Source organism: Pteropus medius, unplaced genomic scaffold (genome assembly GCF_902729225.1).
Source record: "Pteropus medius unplaced genomic scaffold, Ma_sr-lr_union100, whole genome shotgun sequence".
NCBI classification, from domain to species: Eukaryota; Metazoa; Chordata; class Mammalia; order Chiroptera; family Pteropodidae; genus Pteropus; species Pteropus medius.
Genome location: NW_024351729.1, coordinates 10851707 through 10871005, shown reverse-complemented (window position 1 = coordinate 10871005; position 19299 = coordinate 10851707). Strand labels below are relative to the sequence as shown.

General features: G+C 37.1%; 1 protein-coding gene across 1 annotated transcript in view; it reads right to left on the bottom strand.

The window, feature by feature from the left end:
• The window catches only part of FAM117B (family with sequence similarity 117 member B), a 74089-nt gene extending 56754 nt beyond the window's left edge, over positions 1 to 17335 (bottom strand). Inside the window, exon 1 of the mRNA XM_039844477.1 lies at positions 16552 to 17335. Coding sequence (XP_039700411.1) covers positions 16552 to 17149 — 598 coding nt within the window. The 5' untranslated portion in view covers positions 17150 to 17335. The remainder of the gene's footprint in view (positions 1 to 16551) is intronic.
• Between the last annotated feature and the right edge of the window lie 1964 nt (positions 17336 to 19299).

The following is a 19299-nucleotide window of genomic DNA, read 5'->3' as shown; positions in this document are numbered from 1 at the left end:
AATGAGCATGTTGAAATCACTCAAAAAGAAACAGAAACACATATATCCTGAGCTGAGGCCTCATGTTCAACGTGTCCTCCTCAATTGACTGCTTTCTTGGACTCATTTTTTCAGCAGAAACTGAAGAGGATTTTCATGTATATTGGACAAAGGTGAGGTGTTCACTTTCTCAGCATTGTGTGTTTGAAAATGCTAAGCATGCAGGCCTTTTATCTAAACCCCATGTGATGAAACTAATGCAAACCACAATTTAAAAAAGAAATTTTAGATTGGATTAGAGAACATATTGTAATCTATGAAAATTGTTAAAGTCTTATATGAAACTGTATTTTTAATCATGTAGAATGATTCAGCCACTGGAAATACCCTTTTGAAAACATATACCAACTGGTGCCAAAACTTTAGTTATAAAGAAGAAATTAAGAAATGCCACTGCATTTCTTTGCTAGATGCCAAATTAATGACTTAGGTAAGAATCTTCAATTTTATGAAAAACTAAGTAAGTGCTCTTTGTATACTGAACACATACAATTAATGTATGTGTTTAATATACAATTTAAGGAAGAAGAAATGTGATTTAAAGACCTTGGAGACCACCATTAAAATTAATGAAATCTTAAAAGCTGAGTGAAATTTCTTCATTGCTAAGTAGATCAGAGACAATGTTCAAAGCTGACATAAGAACAGGTGTACCTTTCTCCATGTTTTCTCCTGTCTGTGTGGTGGACTGAAAGGACTCTGAGACAGTGGGGTTTTGGCTTAGATTTCTGAGTCATTGGTTGAAGGAAAGCTCTGCCAGGGAGCCACCCAACCTACATGACCATGATAAACCTTTGTTGTGGTAAGTGACTGATATTTCTGTTTCAGGAGACAGTGTTAACTACCATAATGTAGAGCAAATAAACTGAACTAGGGTGAGAGCAGCATGGTTAGTGTAGGTACTTATGCTGTTCTAGCAGTATGTGAGAATTTTGTTGAAAATCAAAGGAAAAACCCACCTATTTTGAGGATATACAATATCTTTCACCATTTACAGCTGAACCTATCATTGCCCCATCCATATCCATTCACAGCCACTATGGCAGGCACTCGCAGTTTCTATTAACATTTCTCTGGACAATTTCTCAAGCATCTTATTTCTTTGAAAAAGAGCTTTCTTTATCTGAAGAAGCACACTCAATTTGGCAGTGGGGCAAGCAGAAAATGCCTGGGAGTTAAACCCTCAAAACGTTCAACCTAAGCAACAAGAGATGGTAGATAAATACCCTAGCCTCCTCATCCCTCAATGGACAATTCTGAGGTATGTTCCATACGCTCTATCAGAAGTGCTCGGCAGGACTGAGCTCCAGTTGTCCATTCTTTTATACTACTAACTAATGCATCCTTAAGGCTTTCGTCCCTTCCCTGTCTCTTCCCTACTCACTCAACATCTGTTCCTAGAATAACCAAACAAGTCCTTGCCTTATGATCTTCTTTTGGGGGAACCTAAACTAAAATGCCATGTAACATTAACTTTCAAAACTATGTCTTTATAATCTACATGACTACAACTTCCCTGTCAATGTGGCAAATTACACGGGAAACAACTTATTAAATCATTAAGTTATTTGTCTCTTTGGACAACAAACTGAAGATCACAATTACCCTTTAATTAGAAACTAGGATAACGACCAGAACCTTCAAGCTTTCAAAATTAGTAAAACATTCGTATATGCAGTAAGTTTATTTTAAGCATTGAATACAAGGAATTAAACTTCAAAATGCAAACACCAAGGAAGAGCTCGTCTCTGTCTAGTATGTACTCTCCTACCGTCTCTTCCTTTCTTTTGAAAACAGACTACTCTGGTCCCTGAACAGTGTGTGTAAACAACCCAGGCATGGTCAATAACAATACCTCATCCTTCTGGGTGCAGTAACTGATTCTGGAATGGGCACACAATCTAACATAGTCTTTCTCTAGAATTTTTCTAGCTGGAGAAACTCCCTTGCCTCATGGGTCTTGCAGATGGAAATATGAGTCTTGCAGATGGAAATATGAGTCTGGAATGGATCATGGCCTTGTTCCCTGCAAAGTAGAAAAAGTCCCTGCACTAGAACGTATGCTCTTTGAGGACACAGACTTAATCTGTCTTATTTCATCATTTATTTCTCTGCAACTAAAATCTTGTCTAGCGCATAATAGGTATTCAATAAATACTTGTTGCTTTCAGACAGTAGGACAGAATGAAGCTAACAGACTGACACACACAAAAGATTAAGAAACTATGAGAAAGTTTCCGAAAAGCATCTTATCCTTGTAGACTGATCTATCCAAGTTCTTAATTAATCAGAACTTCATCAATTCTATTGTCATTCTACTTAGTTTAAGCTGAGTTGTCATTTGCAACCAAGAGTCTAGAAAAGTACAACCTCAAACAAAATATTCATAAAGTTGGATAAAATAAACTGGTGCTTTAATATTTCTTCATTTTTGATCCAATAAAGCATTCGAAGATAAAAAATTTCAAAGAAATAAAAAGGCACTACTCATCTAGTATTTTTTCTGAAGGAAGATTTAAGGAAATACTTTCACAATGACATGCTCAAAAATTCCATTTGAAACAATGTGAGGAATATTTCTCTTAGCTATATTCCTTCTCGGCCAAAATATCTCCAAGGATAGTTTATATAGTTTAAGCTTGATTCAGCTAACAGAGTAACTTTCAAAAAACAATCTGAAGCATTTAAGGGGGAAACATCTTCTGGTTTACCCACCTTCCAAATAAGCAAACTTCATCCTCCCTTATTTATTTTGCAAGGCTAGTATTTTTTATTGCACTTCTAGCAATAAAAACAGATTTCTATAAATAAATTCAAGGACTTCCACACTATGTGGGAATGCCAAGCCCACTGGCAAGTAAGCAAAACCATCCACACTGATATTACATGATTGATATAGAAATGTATTTTTTAACAATTAAAATTTTTTCTCCTAGAATCACTATTGCTTTATATCTGAAATCATGTACATTTTGCAGTTTCTAACATTACAGCCTATTTGTGTTTACCAAATCAAGGCTGAAAAAATATTGCTGCTTAAAATGTTTTCCAACCTGTTCTACCAATTGTTCCAGATCAGTTTGTCCATTGATTTAACAGTGTATTTATTCTCTATGCTTCCCTAAAGATAATCCTATACTAGACAACCTTAGAGGTCTACTAGAGACTCCTCCAACTAGAAGGGAGAAACTTCTGGTATATTTTATGCCTTATTTTTGTGTTCCTTTAAATGACCCAAGCTTAATATGATACCTATTCATTCCATTTTGGCTAAATTACATTACTAATGCTGTGACAAAATTTTAAAAACATAGGCTTCAAAACTAAATAGATGTGAGGTGAAAGCCCACATTTACTCTCAGAACTACTAAATTACTTAACTCTCTGAGCCTGAGTACACTCTTTTGTGAAATAAGAATAAATATAGCCTAATTTGGAGGCATGCATCCAATGTCTGTGGCATGAATTCAAATATTACTTCCTATCTTTTCTCTTTCTTCACTGATACAGAAAATAAAGAAATTTGGACCCCAAATCCACTGCGCCATACTACAATTTGGATAATGCTATTTTAAATAAATCCTTATGTCAGAATAGAATTACTGTTACTAATCTCTCTTTAAAAATACAGAACAGAATTTTTTTTAAATTGTACTTCCTAAATGTTTACATTCTACATAAAGTTTATGCATGTAGGGTAGTTCTGCCCATGATGTGACAGGTGTTTCTCAATAAAATTTTTAGGATCTAGCTGTTTTGACCAGATCTATGACGGCTGATTTGATAGTTATTTTACTTCTAACATTACTATTACCCTATTATTATTCTATAATCTCATCCACCACTCTTTTCTGTGGTTTAGCCATGCCAGATGTGCACATCCATTATCTCCTCACCAGCCACTATCCCAAAGCCTCAAAAGACTGAAACCTAACATACCTCTTCAGCTAGATAACCCAACTTTATTTAGTTCAGCTTAAGACTCCCTAAACTATCAGCTGGGGCCCAATGGCTAAGGTTCATCTTGAGATTAGTCTAAAACATAACACAAAAAGTATCAACACAAGAAGTATCATCCACAGGCACCTGTTCCTCTAGATGTAAATATTCACTATACGATTGGATTCAAGAACAGATCACTTCTCTTAAAATAGAGAACACACACAAAAAGCTTTCCTTGAGCCATCTCAAAAAGAAAAATTTACCAAAATAGCTCAAATAGGGGCCCAGGGCAAGTGCCAGTAGGAAAATTTTTACTCTATTTTAAATCCCTTTTTTTTAACATTTAACTCTATTGTAAATCAATGCTATAATACAAATAGGTTATCTTTTATTACAGAAATTAAACATGCCATTTCAAAATATTTTCAAAAGAACTGAATGAAGTAGAAAGTGAAAATTACCTGTGCCACATTTCCCCAACCCATTAGTGGAAACGCAGCTAGCAGGTAATACTGCCTGACACTTTTCAAAATATAAACATTCATATGTACACACTCAGATACAATTAAAAAAAAAACAGATGTGGCAAATTTAAGTTTTTCTGACTCTTCAAGCCTTTTATCCCTCCAGTCCTCGCCGAAGCTATGAATGTGTGTGTGTGTGGTATGTTATATTGTTTGTGAGTGTATAACACTAATTAATTTTTTTAGCAACAAATTATTCTTCCAGTGCAAACTCTTTTGAGTCAACTTATTATTTTGGTTAATTTACAGAACACCATAGGTAAACTATTTCTAATTTTTTTCAATTTTCATGTTCATTTTGCCAAAATAATTGTTTCAATTACTTTTAATGAAAAGCTTACGATAAAGATCCAAGCTGCTTTTGACTATATCAAATTTTATCAATAAGTGTTTTTACCATCCTTTTAATAATTATCACCATCGGTCCAATTTTACAAGGGCAAATTGTGCAGATACATTCATATGATCACATATATGATCTGTACAAGGTCTTCAATGTATAGCGATATATATGAGCATATAACAAAGAGGCTAAAAAGATACAATTGATTGTATGATTTTTACATTTCACCTGAAGTATATGAAAAATTAGGTATGTTTATTGTAATCCCCATAGCAACCAATGACAAAAATCTATGTAAAAAGAAAGTCAAAAATAGATATATAAATTAAAATAGATTACTAAAAAATATTCAAGTAATCTGAAAGAAGACAGACAAGAGGAGAGGATGAAATAAAAAAACAGAAAGCAAAACAGAGAATAATAGTAGACATATATCCAATCATCATAATTTCACTAAACATAAATGGTCTAAATACAGTAATTAAAAGACAGAGATCACCAGACTAGATTTAAAAAAAACAAGACCCAACTATATGCTGTCTACAAGACACCCCCTTCAAATATAATATAGACAGGATGGAAATATAGAATGTAGAAAGGATGGAAAAAATAGACCATACAAACACTAATCAAAGTAACTTCAGAATAAAGAAAGTTATCAGAGATAAAGGAAAACACATGATAAAAAGGTCAATCCCCAAAAGACACAATTCTAAATGTTTCTGCATATTAAAAAAAAAAAAAAGCTTCAAACTACATGAAGAAAAAGCTAACAAATGAAAAATAATCCAGTCATATTAGAATTCAACACTCCTCTCTCAGTAACTGATGTAGAGAGTACATGTAGAGAGAAAATAAGCAAGGATATAGAAGCCCTGAAAACCACTATCAATCAATTTTACCTCATTGACATTTACAGAACACTCCACCTAACAGCAGAAAACACAGGACACATGAAACATTTGTCAAGGTAGATCCTATCTGTGGACATAAAATAAACCTTAATAAATTTAGAATTAAAATCATAGAAAGTATGGAATCAAACTAAAAATCAGTAAAAGAAAGCTATCTGGAAAATCCTCAAATATTTAGAAATTGAACCGAATCCTTTGAAATAATTCATAAACCAAAGAAGAAACCTCAGAGAAACTAGAAAATATTTTGAACTGAATTAAAATGAAAATAGAACATATTTTGTGAGATGCAGCTGAACATTTGCTTAGAGAAACACGTATAGCATTAAATGCTTCTATTAGGAAAAAAAGGTCTCAAATCAATAATTTAAGCTTCCACCTGAGGAACTAGAAAGAGAGCAAATTAAACCCAAAGCAAGTGGAAATAATAAAGAGAGGAGCAGAACTCGGTGAAACAGAAAAATAACAATGTAAATGAAACCAAAAGCTGGTTCTTTGACAAGCTCTATAAAAAAGATAAAACTCAAGCCAAATTAAGAAGAAAAAAAAAACACACAAACTTCTAATATCAGGAATGAACACCCCCAAATATGTTTCAACTGGTGAATAAACAAACAAACCAGGGTACATCTATATAATGGAATACTATTCAGAAATTAAAAGGAATAAATTACTGATGCATGCAATGACATGAATGAATCTCAAATGCATTATGCAAAGCAAATGAAGCCAGACTCAAGAGGTTAGGTACTGTACAGTAACTCATTTATATGACATGGTATTCTGAAAAATGTAAAACCATAGGAACCAAAAACAAATCAGCAGCTGCTATGGCCTAGAGGTAAAGGGGAATGACTTAAAAAGGCATGAGAAAACTTTACAGGTGATACAAATGCTCTATACTTTGGTTGTGGTTATAGTTACATAGCTGTTCTTTGTCAAAATCTGTACAACAGTATATCAAAAAAGATAGTGTATGTAAATTATACCTCAATAAATCTGACACGACATACACCTGCCAAAATAAAGCAAACCTTTTAAAAACATTAACAGCTAAAATAGCTATATCTTCAATGAATAAATGGTCAGTTAACAGATATACAGTTAACAAACTTCATGTAAACAGTGAACAAACATTTAAGAATATTCAACCCTGTTATTAATAATAATTATTTCTTATTAAATGACATTATGTGGCTACTATATGAGGTGATTAAACATTCTCTCAACTACTCACTACAACCCCAGGAAATATATAAGGAAATACAAATGAAAACTATGATGTGCTCTGTCTCACAAAAGTAAAGGCATGCCATCTAATTCTGACAAGGCTTCACAGCAATAAGACAACGTCCCTTTCTGTCGACAGGATAAACCAATACAATCCTTTTCTGGAAAGTAATACTACAAAGCATTAAATTATTTAAAACTTAACAAAATGTTCTCAATTCTGGAGATTTTTTTTTTCTAAACTGGATACACATAAATGCACACTCATACCAGCCTCCAAACATACATTTACAAAGATATTTTTACTAAAATAATTTATAAGGAGGGAAATAAAAAGAATGATTGAACCAAAATTCAAAGATTTGATAGAATATTCAACTCCATATATCCTTTCTTACCTATTCGAAGGTTCAGACTCATTAAAAATTTTATGTCATTTTCAAACATTTTTTTAAATGGTTGCAACACAATGTCTTGTATGGGCAAAAAAGCTTTACAGAGAGGAAACTGTTCTATAAGCTCTTGCTATATATTTAGACTTAAACCCAGTTAGCGGTCAGAAGTATACTATTAATGAAAAAAGTATCAGATGAGTGTGTAGGTGGGTTCAGCAAAATCTCATTAACCATTACTAAAAATATAAAGCTTTCCAGTAAGACAAGGATTTCCAACAGAACTTCCATGGATTACTGAAGATACTACATTCAGTAGTGAGCTAGCAGTATAATCTTCATAAGCAAAACTCAATTATAAGACAAGAAAATAGTACTGAAAACAGGCAAAATCCAGTGCTACCCAAACCAACAGGAAACAGTGACAAAAAAAGATGGGTGTTGGTCTTTGCATTCATCTATCTTTTTAAAAAATAGGAAGCCATTCTTTCATTCATTTGAACAAAATTTTTATTGGGTCTCATTTAAATCTTGCAAGTTCTCCCCATACCCACTGAAGGGAGAAAGGGATAGACTAATTTTAACAGATGTTCTGGGTGGGCAGTACAGTTTTTTAAAAAAGTTTAATTGGTAGGGAAACTGTCCAAAGGTCCAAGTCCTAAATCTTCCTTATATGATTAAGACATAACATCTCTGAAGTAAGACAGGAATATTCCTCTGACACAAAATCAATTTCCAGGAGTATTCTTTCCAAGAATTCTTAAGGACAGCATTAAAGGCAACTGCTTTCTAGAGAAGTGAATAATGTCTATCCTACAAGTCTTCTAGCAATTCCTGACTGTACACAAAACACTCTGACTTGTTAGAGTCCCACATGACCATATTGAGCTTTTGCCATTAAGTACTACTCTTCTTAGTAATAGTATATATTTTCTTTTTATTAACCCCTGAATATTGCGAAAATTCATATTGTCTTATTTTCAAATCTGCTATTTCTTCTCAATATCTTATAAATCGATCTACATAAACTGAACATGAGTTCTAAAATAATATAAACAGAGCACTTGTCCTCATCTTTACAAATATCAGCATACATACACAATGGGAAAACATAATTAATATGAAATGGTTTGCCCAGAAACTACTAGATAGATCTCAGTAAATCCCAGTAGAGTAGCAAATAAAATAACAACTACGAATTTTTAAGAATAATAAACTGGAAGGGAACATACAAAAAAGAGCCTTTTTATCTTACGAAATTTCCATATTATTATTATATTATTTCCAAAATGTTAAAAAATTGTAGTGCATTATGCCCCAAAAGTCTATGGTCTACTCTGTATGCATACAGAATATAATAACATTTATGAAACCAATTAATAATGACTACATTAACTCAACCACCCAAGTAGGTTAAAAATCTCAGTCATCTTCATGCTCTCATTTCCCTCATCCCTCAAATCTAATCAATTAACAGGTCCTATCAATTCTTTGCTTCTCAAATAAGCTCTTTTTCACATTACAACCACCATGGTAAAAATAAGGGTAAATATAAAAGATTTATTTTTAATTGCTTTAAAAGGTAATTAACCATCTAAAGTAAAAATGGTAACAATGAACTGTGGTATTTTTAACAGAGAAGCAAAATATTTGACAAACAACAGCACAAAGGACGGGAGGCAGGAAATGGAGGTACAGTCATGCACTGCATAATATTTTTGTTTACGATGGGCCACATACATGACAGGGCCACATATATGACAACGGTGGTATACTAGTCTACGGGTAGTAGGCTCAACCATCTAAATTTGTGTAAGTGCACTGTATGATGTTTGCACAATGACAAAATCATGTAACGATAAATTTCTCAAAACATTTCCATTGTTAAGCAGCACATGACTATATATTAATATAAGGTTCTAATGTGAAATGTTAGAGAACACATACAAAAGGTCTTCTGAACAGGGCTGCTCTAGCACAACCACTAAAAGCATAATAAAGAAGTATAACTAATAAAGAAAATAAAATGGAATCGAAAAATACTTAATCTAAACGAAGATAGGAAAAAAGAAACAGGATCTTGGAATTCAAATATGAACTCATATCAAGTTCTAAAAATATATTCGATGACAGAAAAATGTACATCTTTGACTAAGAAATTTAATTTCTAAGAATTTATCCTACAGATAAGCGCATCTATAAATGCACAAAGAAGTAGAAATAGGAATATCTAACACAGCACCAGTTAACAGCAAAAGATTGGAAATGATCTAAATGCTCAAAAGAAACGTGATGAAATAACATATGGTGCAGAATAAATCTATATGCACTGTCATATGTGCATATAACTCTGGAATAACAAAGAAACTGCGAACTGTATTTCTCTAAGAACAAACTTAAAAGGCAAATGGGGGAAGACTGCTTATTGTATTTTCTTTTACTATTTATAATTTTTATCATGAATATATATTACCTTCATAGAAAGGAAGAAAGGAAATGAAGGAAGGTAGAAAAGGAAGAAGGGAGGAAAAGAAGAAAGAGGAAGGAGAAGAGAAGAAAGGAAGAAAAGACGAAAACGTGCTGGTAGGTAGCCTAAAACATACAATTATAGAATCAGCTTCTTGAGGGGGAGAAGTCAAAAAAGTTTCCAAATTTACTTACAAAAGAATTTTACACTAGCTCATAAAGAAAAATGAGTCAATTAAAAATGTCATATTGATTTTTTTTAAAATAAACTATAGGTGATTTCACCTTGACTGAATGCTAGCCTTTATCGGAAAATCAAAGACTTCATATTAAAATAATACTGCAGGAATAAAAAGGTATAATCCACAAGGACAACAGACAGGAAATGAGGCAACAGCAGAAAAGAGGTTTCAACCAAGTTTTGGAAGCAGATGTATTAGTGGTAATTTAGCTGCAGTCTGATTATAAAGCTCAACTTAAGATTTCCTGATCTGCCCTGATACAAGATCTAGACTTCTGTGGAAAGAAAAATATCTTGCTATTCACAGAAAAGCAGTGAATAACTTGCTTCATTTTCAACTTCTTATACAAATAAACAAACTCTTTCTTTTTTAACAAGCATCAAGAACAAGAAAAGAAATATTTCATTTCATTTGAAAATGAAATGTGGATACGTCAAACAAAAACTCACCCAAGTACATCTTTTCCCTTTGAGATAAATTTTATTTTTATTTTTGAAAATACCACTTTATGTATAGGTCGATAAACGAAGTCAAGAAATCAACATATGTGTACAATAATTCTGCTAGACCTACATATTTGAGACAGACCATGTTACTCAAAAATAATTTTTCAAATTCTTATACAAAATTGTGTCTCAGGCTAAATTTTTTTCACATTATCTTTGCTCATGGTTTTATTAGCTTTACAATACAACCTTGTCGATAAATTTTCATATTGTAAAAAAATTACTAACTTTATTTAATCTATTGAGCCTACTTTTAGAAAAATTAAGTCCCATTTGACTTACTCCAATTACTTAATCAAAATGTACTATGGTTGCCTTATGAAGTTTAAAAAAATCTATGCAAAGAAAAGGGATTAATTTCCAGAAAGGTAAGCTAATGTTTTTCCCCAAGAATGAGAAGTGAAAATATACAAAATATTGAATAGGCTTATAATCAGTTGGCCAAATAAACTGATCCACAGAGAAATCAATCTGTACTCAGAAGTGCATTAATTATTACTATATCATTATAGGTCAACTTATTGATCATGAATGCAGGGGTTTCCTGAGAAACAGAAATTATTCCAAGAATTTCTCCAGAGCAAAAAATTTTGGAAAAACTGCTCTAGAGAGATTAACTAGACAAGCTCTGAACTTAAGGACAGAAGATACATCCTCAAATATGATATGTGTAGGACTCTGCTCTGGGGAAACTGGCCCAAGAAAAAAAAAAGAAAAACTACATTTGAGAGTCTTTTCATCACTATTCTACTGCAAAACCCTCCAGTCTAACAACCTAACCCACACAGAACACCTTATCAGCATTTTTGTGTCTTATTTAGATATTAATATAAAACTGAGGAAAGTTTCCAACACGAAAGACAAAGCTCAAGACAAAGAAAGCTCTGAGGACAACACAAAAGAGCAAAAGAACACTTTGAGGATATTTATACCTTTTATAAATATTTTTAGAAGACACTGTCAATAAATAATAATTTAGTAGACATTGATAAGACAAAGAACAATAACAGAGTAAGGTAAATTCTCTTGAAAAATGAAAATAAAATGACCAAAAGTTAAAAATCAATTGAAAAGATGGAGGATAAAATAACTCTGCTAGAAAGAACAAAAAGAACAGAGATGGACAGTAGGACAGAAATAAGAAATGTACAGGTTCAATCCAGGAGGTCACACATAGCAGGGGTTCCAAAAAGATGAAACAAAGATGACAAGAAAAAGAAATTATACAAGAAAATTCTCCCAAAATGAAGAATCTCTAGAATGAAAAACTCCAAAGAGTAACTAGCACACTGAATGGGGAGAAAAGTGACTATGTCTAGGAGGCAGGAAGTGAGAGTAGAAAGAGATGTGGCAAGGAAACATTTTATTTGATTATATATTTAGTGCTGTTTGACATCTTAAATTACATACAAATACTTTGATAAAAAATAAAATTTAAAAATAAGACATATATGCCATTTTTCTTCAAGTAGTCTGTAGATAAAGTAGCTGACTTTCTGAACTTCCTTCCCCTCTACTACTGAGTTATGGATCATCTTAACCCACCCTAACTTCCTTCCCATCCTTGGAAAAAGAAGTGTCCCTAGTTTCTGAGATTTCCAGAGTCTACCATGTCCTGCATCTCACTACCTCTCACATTTTCCATGACCTTGCTCCATCTACTATTTCCATCTTCTCTTGAACCTGCCATCTTTCATTCTCCTATAAATCCTTTCCTCAAACCTATAAAACATGCTTAAGTTTTCCCCATCCTATAAATAAATGAACCTTAACTCAAGAATTCATCCTGGTTTGTCACTTTCCTTCCTTTCAGTTACATAAGAGTAATTTATAATCATTACCTCTACTTCCTGACCCACCACTTTAATCTGATTTGTGCCACCAACATGCTACTCAAACTACTCTCTCTCAGATATCAACTGATCAAAATACTAAGTTCAAAAGACTCAGCCTATCTAAATCAAAAGGCATCTCTTCTGACAAAACTTCTATACCCATTCTCTACAGTATTCACTTCTCTGTGACCCGACAGTAGTCATCATATTATATATTTATGTACCTGTCTTATGTGGCTGCTTTGTGAGTCTCTGGAGTTCCCTGTTTCTTTTACGTCTTTGTATTGCACAGTTACTAACACACAGAGTAATCAAAGCTTACAGAATTGAACTTAAATATAAATTCTGCTTGGCAAGATGTTGAACTAATAGTAAGGTTCTAGTTTACCTCATCTTCAGCTGTAAAATGCAGACATTACAAACCAAAAGGATTCCCTTGAAGGTGTGAAGTTAGCAGCAATCCTCCAAATGGTAGAGAAACACTGAATTCTTAAAGCTGTGTACTTCACAGAGTACTAAAAAGTAGAAGTCTAAGATGCCACAAATATGAAGTTCTGGTACCCTACTTCCTGATTTATTAGTCCAGAGAAGTCTATCTCTTGCTGCTGCTCTTGCCACTTCCCCTACCCCAATAAACCACCAAATTCATTACAACATAATGCATCCAAAGAGAAAAAATAACATAAACGCAACTGTTATCTACATATCAGCAACACAAAAATAACTTTTATATATACTGTACCAATGCCCTTTCTCTAATGAGTTTTCAAAATATATTCCATCAGTGCTTCTATTAACTGTTTTTTAAATTTTAGAGCAGAGTAAAATCACAGTGGAGTGTGGCTTTCAAGGTCTGTGGTAGGGCCTGGAAACCTGCATTTTAAACAAGGACTCTAAGTGATTCTGAGACATGAACCACAGACCACACTCTGAGAAACAGTTCTGGATATTCACAGGCAGTGTTCTCTCCAATTTGAAATTTTATACAACCATGAAAATTAAGCCCACACTGGCAATTTATGCCACTAAAACTAGAAGCAAAACTAAAATGATACACAGTAGCTAACTTTTATACTGAGGTACTGTGTAAGTATCTTTCAATTTTAAGTATCTTTCAATTTTCTTTCATGTAATCTTTACCACCGCATGAAGTGCATATCATCATTACCTATTATACAGTTGAGAAAGTTAAGGCTCAGAACGTTATTCACTTTCCCTTAACCCACAGCTTCTAAGTGGCAGAACATGGGTATTAAAACCCATACTGTCTACCCAAAGTCCATGCTCCTAAACTCTGTGTTATGCCACCTCTCCATTTATAATATATATATTTGACATTTTACTAAGACAAAGTCAAGTAAAAAGAGAAAAGGTACAAAAACAATGCTCACCTTCTTGACCATTTTATCTACAGTTAACACTTGCCTAGTTACCTTCTCTAAATATATCTCAGTTCCTAATGACAAACTACTCTGCCAAGGAAACGGCAGGCACTAAAGATGAGAAGTTTAAAATATCTGTCTGGAATGGGTGCTTGGATTACTTTATAGTAGTCAAGACAAGTTTAAAATATCTGTCTGAGATGGGTGCTTGGATTACCTTATAGTAATTAAGAGTAATCATTGGATCAATGAATGATTAGCTCTAATCCTTGGGGAATAAAGCAACTAGGTAGGATCTAGCAGAATAGGGTAGACCCTCTAAGATCCTGAAACGTTCAACTTAGGGACAAAGCTTACGGCATCCAGTTCATCTGATAGACACCCAGAAGCTGGCAGCCTGGTCTAGATGGATCTTGAAATTTGCGTCACATGAGGTTCACAGAAGTAATAAAAGGTAGACACTTCCTGCCTACAGACAGTAAGGATTTTGACATTTCATTGAGGCTGCAAATTGACAGTAATCTCCCTTTAATGAAAAAGAAAGTCTAATAATTAAAAAGACTATTTTTTATCTCTTCTCTCCTTCCAATTTTAGTCTGTTGGGGGTGGGGGCAGCAAATGGCCTAGTTTGTGTTATGAAGATTTAAAATGTGAAAACATTTTGTCCCATTCTGCATGGAAAGTTCAGTAGAGTGAAACAAGAATTATATTTCTGGGAAGGAAGCTATCAGACATCTACTTTGGTATAACTTAGTAACAGGCTGCATCCCTTTTCATACCTAGTTGAGAGTGCTGCCCTAGAGGAAAGAGTTTTCATTTTTCTTGGGCATTTTTTTGGGGGGGGGGCAGTTAATGAGAGGAGTTCATTTTATAGTATGAATATTCTATGGAATGACAGACCTGAAGGAAGAGAGCTTTGGGAAACATGAAAAGTAGGCACATGAGGAGCCCAAAATCCAGAGAAATAGAGCCCTTCTAGAGATCAGAAGAGCACCTTCCTCCACTCATTGCCAATAATTCATTTAACCCACCTCTACTCGGGTTGCTGCTCTGCTTTGAGGGTCAAATAGTTGAGAGCGTAGCTAGATTCTACTATCAGAATGGGGTCACCGCCTCCTACCTCTATCTCTACTGTCCACTTAAGCAGCTCTCCTTCCCTTCTATTTGCCACACTATACCAGATCCAGAAAGCTGAAAGTAAACTGAAACAATTATGTTCACCAGCTATCTCAAAGAGTTGCTTCATAAACTAAGCACATATAATTTCAGTGTGCTATATAGATATCCCAGGTCCTATCTTACACATCATAAAGCTACCTACTTGATAAAGTGTAAAAACACGGTTTTGGTGTATCACCCAAAGTTCAAGTATCAACTCTTCCACCTGTTACTTAATATCTCTAAAAGCTACTGTGAGAATTAAAATGAAATCTTGGACGCAAATCACGCACCATATAGCAAGAGTAACTGACAGTTACAATTTGAGGGGAAGGGGGTTCTAGTACTTTTAACAAAGTTTTTTAAAAAAGCATTCTGCATTTTCAAAAGTAGTAGTTTGGCTCTAATTAGAAAACAGTACTGATTTTTTTTTTCAGGGCCACTTTCTCCCTCAAAAAGTGTCCATCGTCTAAAATCTTCGACACAATAAATAGATTTATCCTACCTACAGCATTTCTAAATGAACCTTTGAAACCACTTAATCTGTTTATTTGGTTAGGAAGCACTGTACTGTTTCCTGAAATTCCCATTCTGCCTGAAAAATTTTAACAGAAATTCCCCAAACAGGAAAAGACAAAGGTATATGCTGGCCGTATTAACACATAAGCTAAAAACCATCCATTTTCTTTCTTCACTACAGACTAACAAGAAGGTAATCAGGTAAATTTTATCTCTTTCAATGTCCACAATTTGAATTTCTTTTTTGAGTTACTCTTTATGAATGACTCCAGTGAAACCCAACAGCTCAATTCAGGACCATTCCCAAGAAAACACCCAGATATAAACAATTTTTAGGTCTCTAAAATAATAGACAAACCTTGGATTTTGTTTTTTAGAAAAACAAACGAATGGTTTTACATCTTAAACACAAAATCAGTACATCAGAAATATACCCAGATCCTTGGGAAAAGTCCATAAATCTTCCAAAGGAATCTTGCTTAATTTTCTTCTCACTTCTTACTATCCATTCATCAAGTCTTAGGAAATGCTAATACGCTCCCAGCCTCATGTCCCTTCAGAGATCCAAACCTGCTATGCTGACGTATTCCGCCCCCCTAACGTGGAACTGTTTTGTGAAAGAGAAATACTTAGTAGCAGCCATGTGTTATATTAACATTAACTATGTCAGTAAAACAAAGTGACTATGTCAGTAAAACAAAGTGACAAACCACTCTTAGTCTCACCCCCAAAGGAGGGTAAGCACTAACCAGTGGACGGCTAGAATTCCAGGTTTATTAGTCTATCGGCTCGAGCACAGGGATAGCGAGCGGCTGCATCACCACGGTAGAGACCTGGAGCGAGGCCCGCTGAGGGATGAATGAGGAGGGCGGGGAGCTGCAGACAAGGGGCTGGGAAGGCCCGCGGAAGGCGGGGCTGCGCCATTCGGGCCCCGCCCCCAGCCCCGCCCCTGACCACCCTGCCCCGCTGCAGCGCCGCAGTACCCCCACAGTAGCAACGCGCGCCCGGGACCCCTTCCCGGCGCCGCCTACCGCTTGCCGCGCGGCCCCCAGCACGTACCTGCTTTGCAAACGGGGGCGCTCGGGCTCCTCCTCTCCGGGGAGCATCGGCTCTGCTCCGGGGACCTCCTCCGGTGCCGGACGCGGGCTGGGGGTGGGGCCGCGCTCACCTCGCCAGTCCACAGGTGGGTGGGCGACGAGCAAGGCGACGATACGGTGCCCAGCAGCGGCGGCGGGGGCTGCGGCCGTGGGGGGCTCCCCCGAACCCCCGGCGCGGCGCCGCGCGTGGGGCTGGTGCCTCGTGTGGACGTCGCGGACGCGCCCGTCTGCGTGGCCACTGTGGGGCTGGTGCGCGCGGCCACACTCCCGCCGCCGCGCGTGGGGCTCGTGCTGCGTGAAGCCGTGCGCGGGCCCCCGCCGCTGCTGCCGCCTGAGGGGCCTGAGGCGCCACCGCAGCAGCCGCCGTTGTTGTTGTTGCCGCCGCCACCGCCGTTGCTCCGCGTGGGGCTGCCATGTTGCTGCTGCTGCTTCAGCTGGAACGGAACCGTCGCCCTCATGGGCTGCAGGCGGCTCCCGGCTCCCCCGGCCGTGGCGACCGCACCGCCCCCGAGGGAGCCGGCCGGCGTGGGGGACCCATTACGCCTCACCCGCTGGGACATGGTCCACCCTCCCCGGTGACTGGGCGAGACGGGGCTTTTTGTTGTTGTAGGGTTGAAGAGGAAGAATTCTCGATGCCGAAGGGAAGGTCCCCGCGACGGGGTGACGAAACCGGAATCCGGGGTGCTGTGTTGTCCGAGCCGCGGCCGGCAGTAACGAGGTGGTGCAGCCGCCGCTGCTGCTTCTCCTCATCAACAATAGTGTCTCCTCCGCTGCCCCCGCCCCCCGCGAACGCCCATTGGTGCAGCGTCAGGCGCGCTCGAGCCGCTCCACCGCGCCCATTGGCTGCAAGCATCCCGGGTCCCGGGCCCCCGGGGCCTTAGAGAGCCTGGGTTTGCTCGGAGACCGTCGGCTCTTTAAAGAGAAAGAGGCCCGCCCCCCACGGTGGGGGGGAAGGCGCGGAGGAAACAGGCCGTGTGTATGTGTAGTGTGTGTGCGCGCGCGCGCGTGTGTGTGTGTACACGTGAGCGTACGTGTACGCGCGCGCCTGGCCACGCGCGCCTTTCCCTTCCCACTGGGGGGAGCCCCAGGCTCTGAGGCTCTGGAATATCGGCCAACGGAATGTCCCGAACCTAAGCGGTCCCGGGGACGTCTGAGGTCTTATCATTTCCTTACCTCAGTATTCACTGACAGGGGCCGTGTACGTGCGGCTCTTTCTGGCTTTTTTTCATCCTTTTGTTGTGTCCTAATTCCATCAACGTTTGGGAAGAGCTCAAAGGAGAAGAAATTTAATTAATTTTTCTGGCATTTTACACCTCTCTTTTTTTTTTTTTTTTTGTTAAGCTCTACAAAGAGCCAAATCTCAGAAAGATTAAAATCGCTTGTTACAATGCAGTTTTAGAATGTTTTTACGAAGTCCAGTTACCAAAGCTATTACTACTCTCTTGTATCTCAAGTAATCAAGAATTTATTTCAATGAGCCACTTCGCAGTTCCCTGATACCTTAGAAAGATGTCTGCTACCTTACACGTTTGTGAAATGCCACAGTTGAGTGCTCTAGTTTACAAAGAGCCCTATTTGATCCTCACAATCATCATTTGAGAGTACTGGACGAGTCAATATTTTTATCTAGGGGAGGAAACAGGTCTCTATTTGGGCAAGAACCCAGGAAGGCACACTAGTTCTAAAATAACCTATGAGCTCCTCATCTAGACAAAATGGTGGACCCTTACTTCACATAATTACCTCTCAGGCTAAATTGCTGGTCAGTGACATCTTTTCTCTTTAGTACTTTATTAGATGTACGTTCTGGACAGATTTCATCTTGTAAAAAGGTGAGAGTGGAAGGCACAGTATGCTTTGCTTTAGACATGAAATTCTGCTTGGTCCCTGTATATTGTGATGTAAAGCCTTTGAAGACCTAGAGACGGCTATCTGGATGCCAGATCTACCACTTACTCTGTGACCTTTTACAGGTCACTAGCCAGTTTCCTTATATGTAAAATGCAGTTAAACAATGTCATCTCCTTGCGATTATTAATCAAGGATTAAATGAGAATGCAGTATGTAGAAAGGATGCAACAGCTCCAAAGACTCCATGTGATTCACAGGTCCACATCTCTCCTTATTACCTATTCCTCCTCTTTCTCTCACCACAAAGAGAGGGCCCAATCCTGGGAAACTGCCTAGTTAGCTTGTGCTCTGGATAGACCTGACATCACTACCCATCTCCACAATGTGGAGTGATGACAAAAACAGCTTCTTGCCAGATAGGACACACAGGAAACCACCAGCAAGATACATGCAGAGAGCTAAGGCTGGTCTTAAAACAATGGGTAAGAGAGAAGATAAACGTCTAAATAAGGATGCAATTTGTCCTGCACTAAATAGCTCAGTATATATTTTCTGAATTAACCCATGAGAGTTCAGCAGCCCCAATGTCTTAGGCTTCCTGATCAATCACTTTTGATGTTACCAAACTAGGGACCTATTTGTTGGTAGCAAGAGACGTTTAGCTCTTCTGAGCTAAAGTACTGATTTTAGGACAGAAGTTCATTAGATCAAAGAGTTAAAATGTCTTTGGCTGAACCATGAATTCACCTTTTGCTTCTAGTCATGTTTCCTATAGAGACTCAAACTCCACAGCTCCAGAAAATGCCTCTTTTTTTTATCTTATTGAACAACTTATCTCACTTCATCAGTTTAGGTCTTA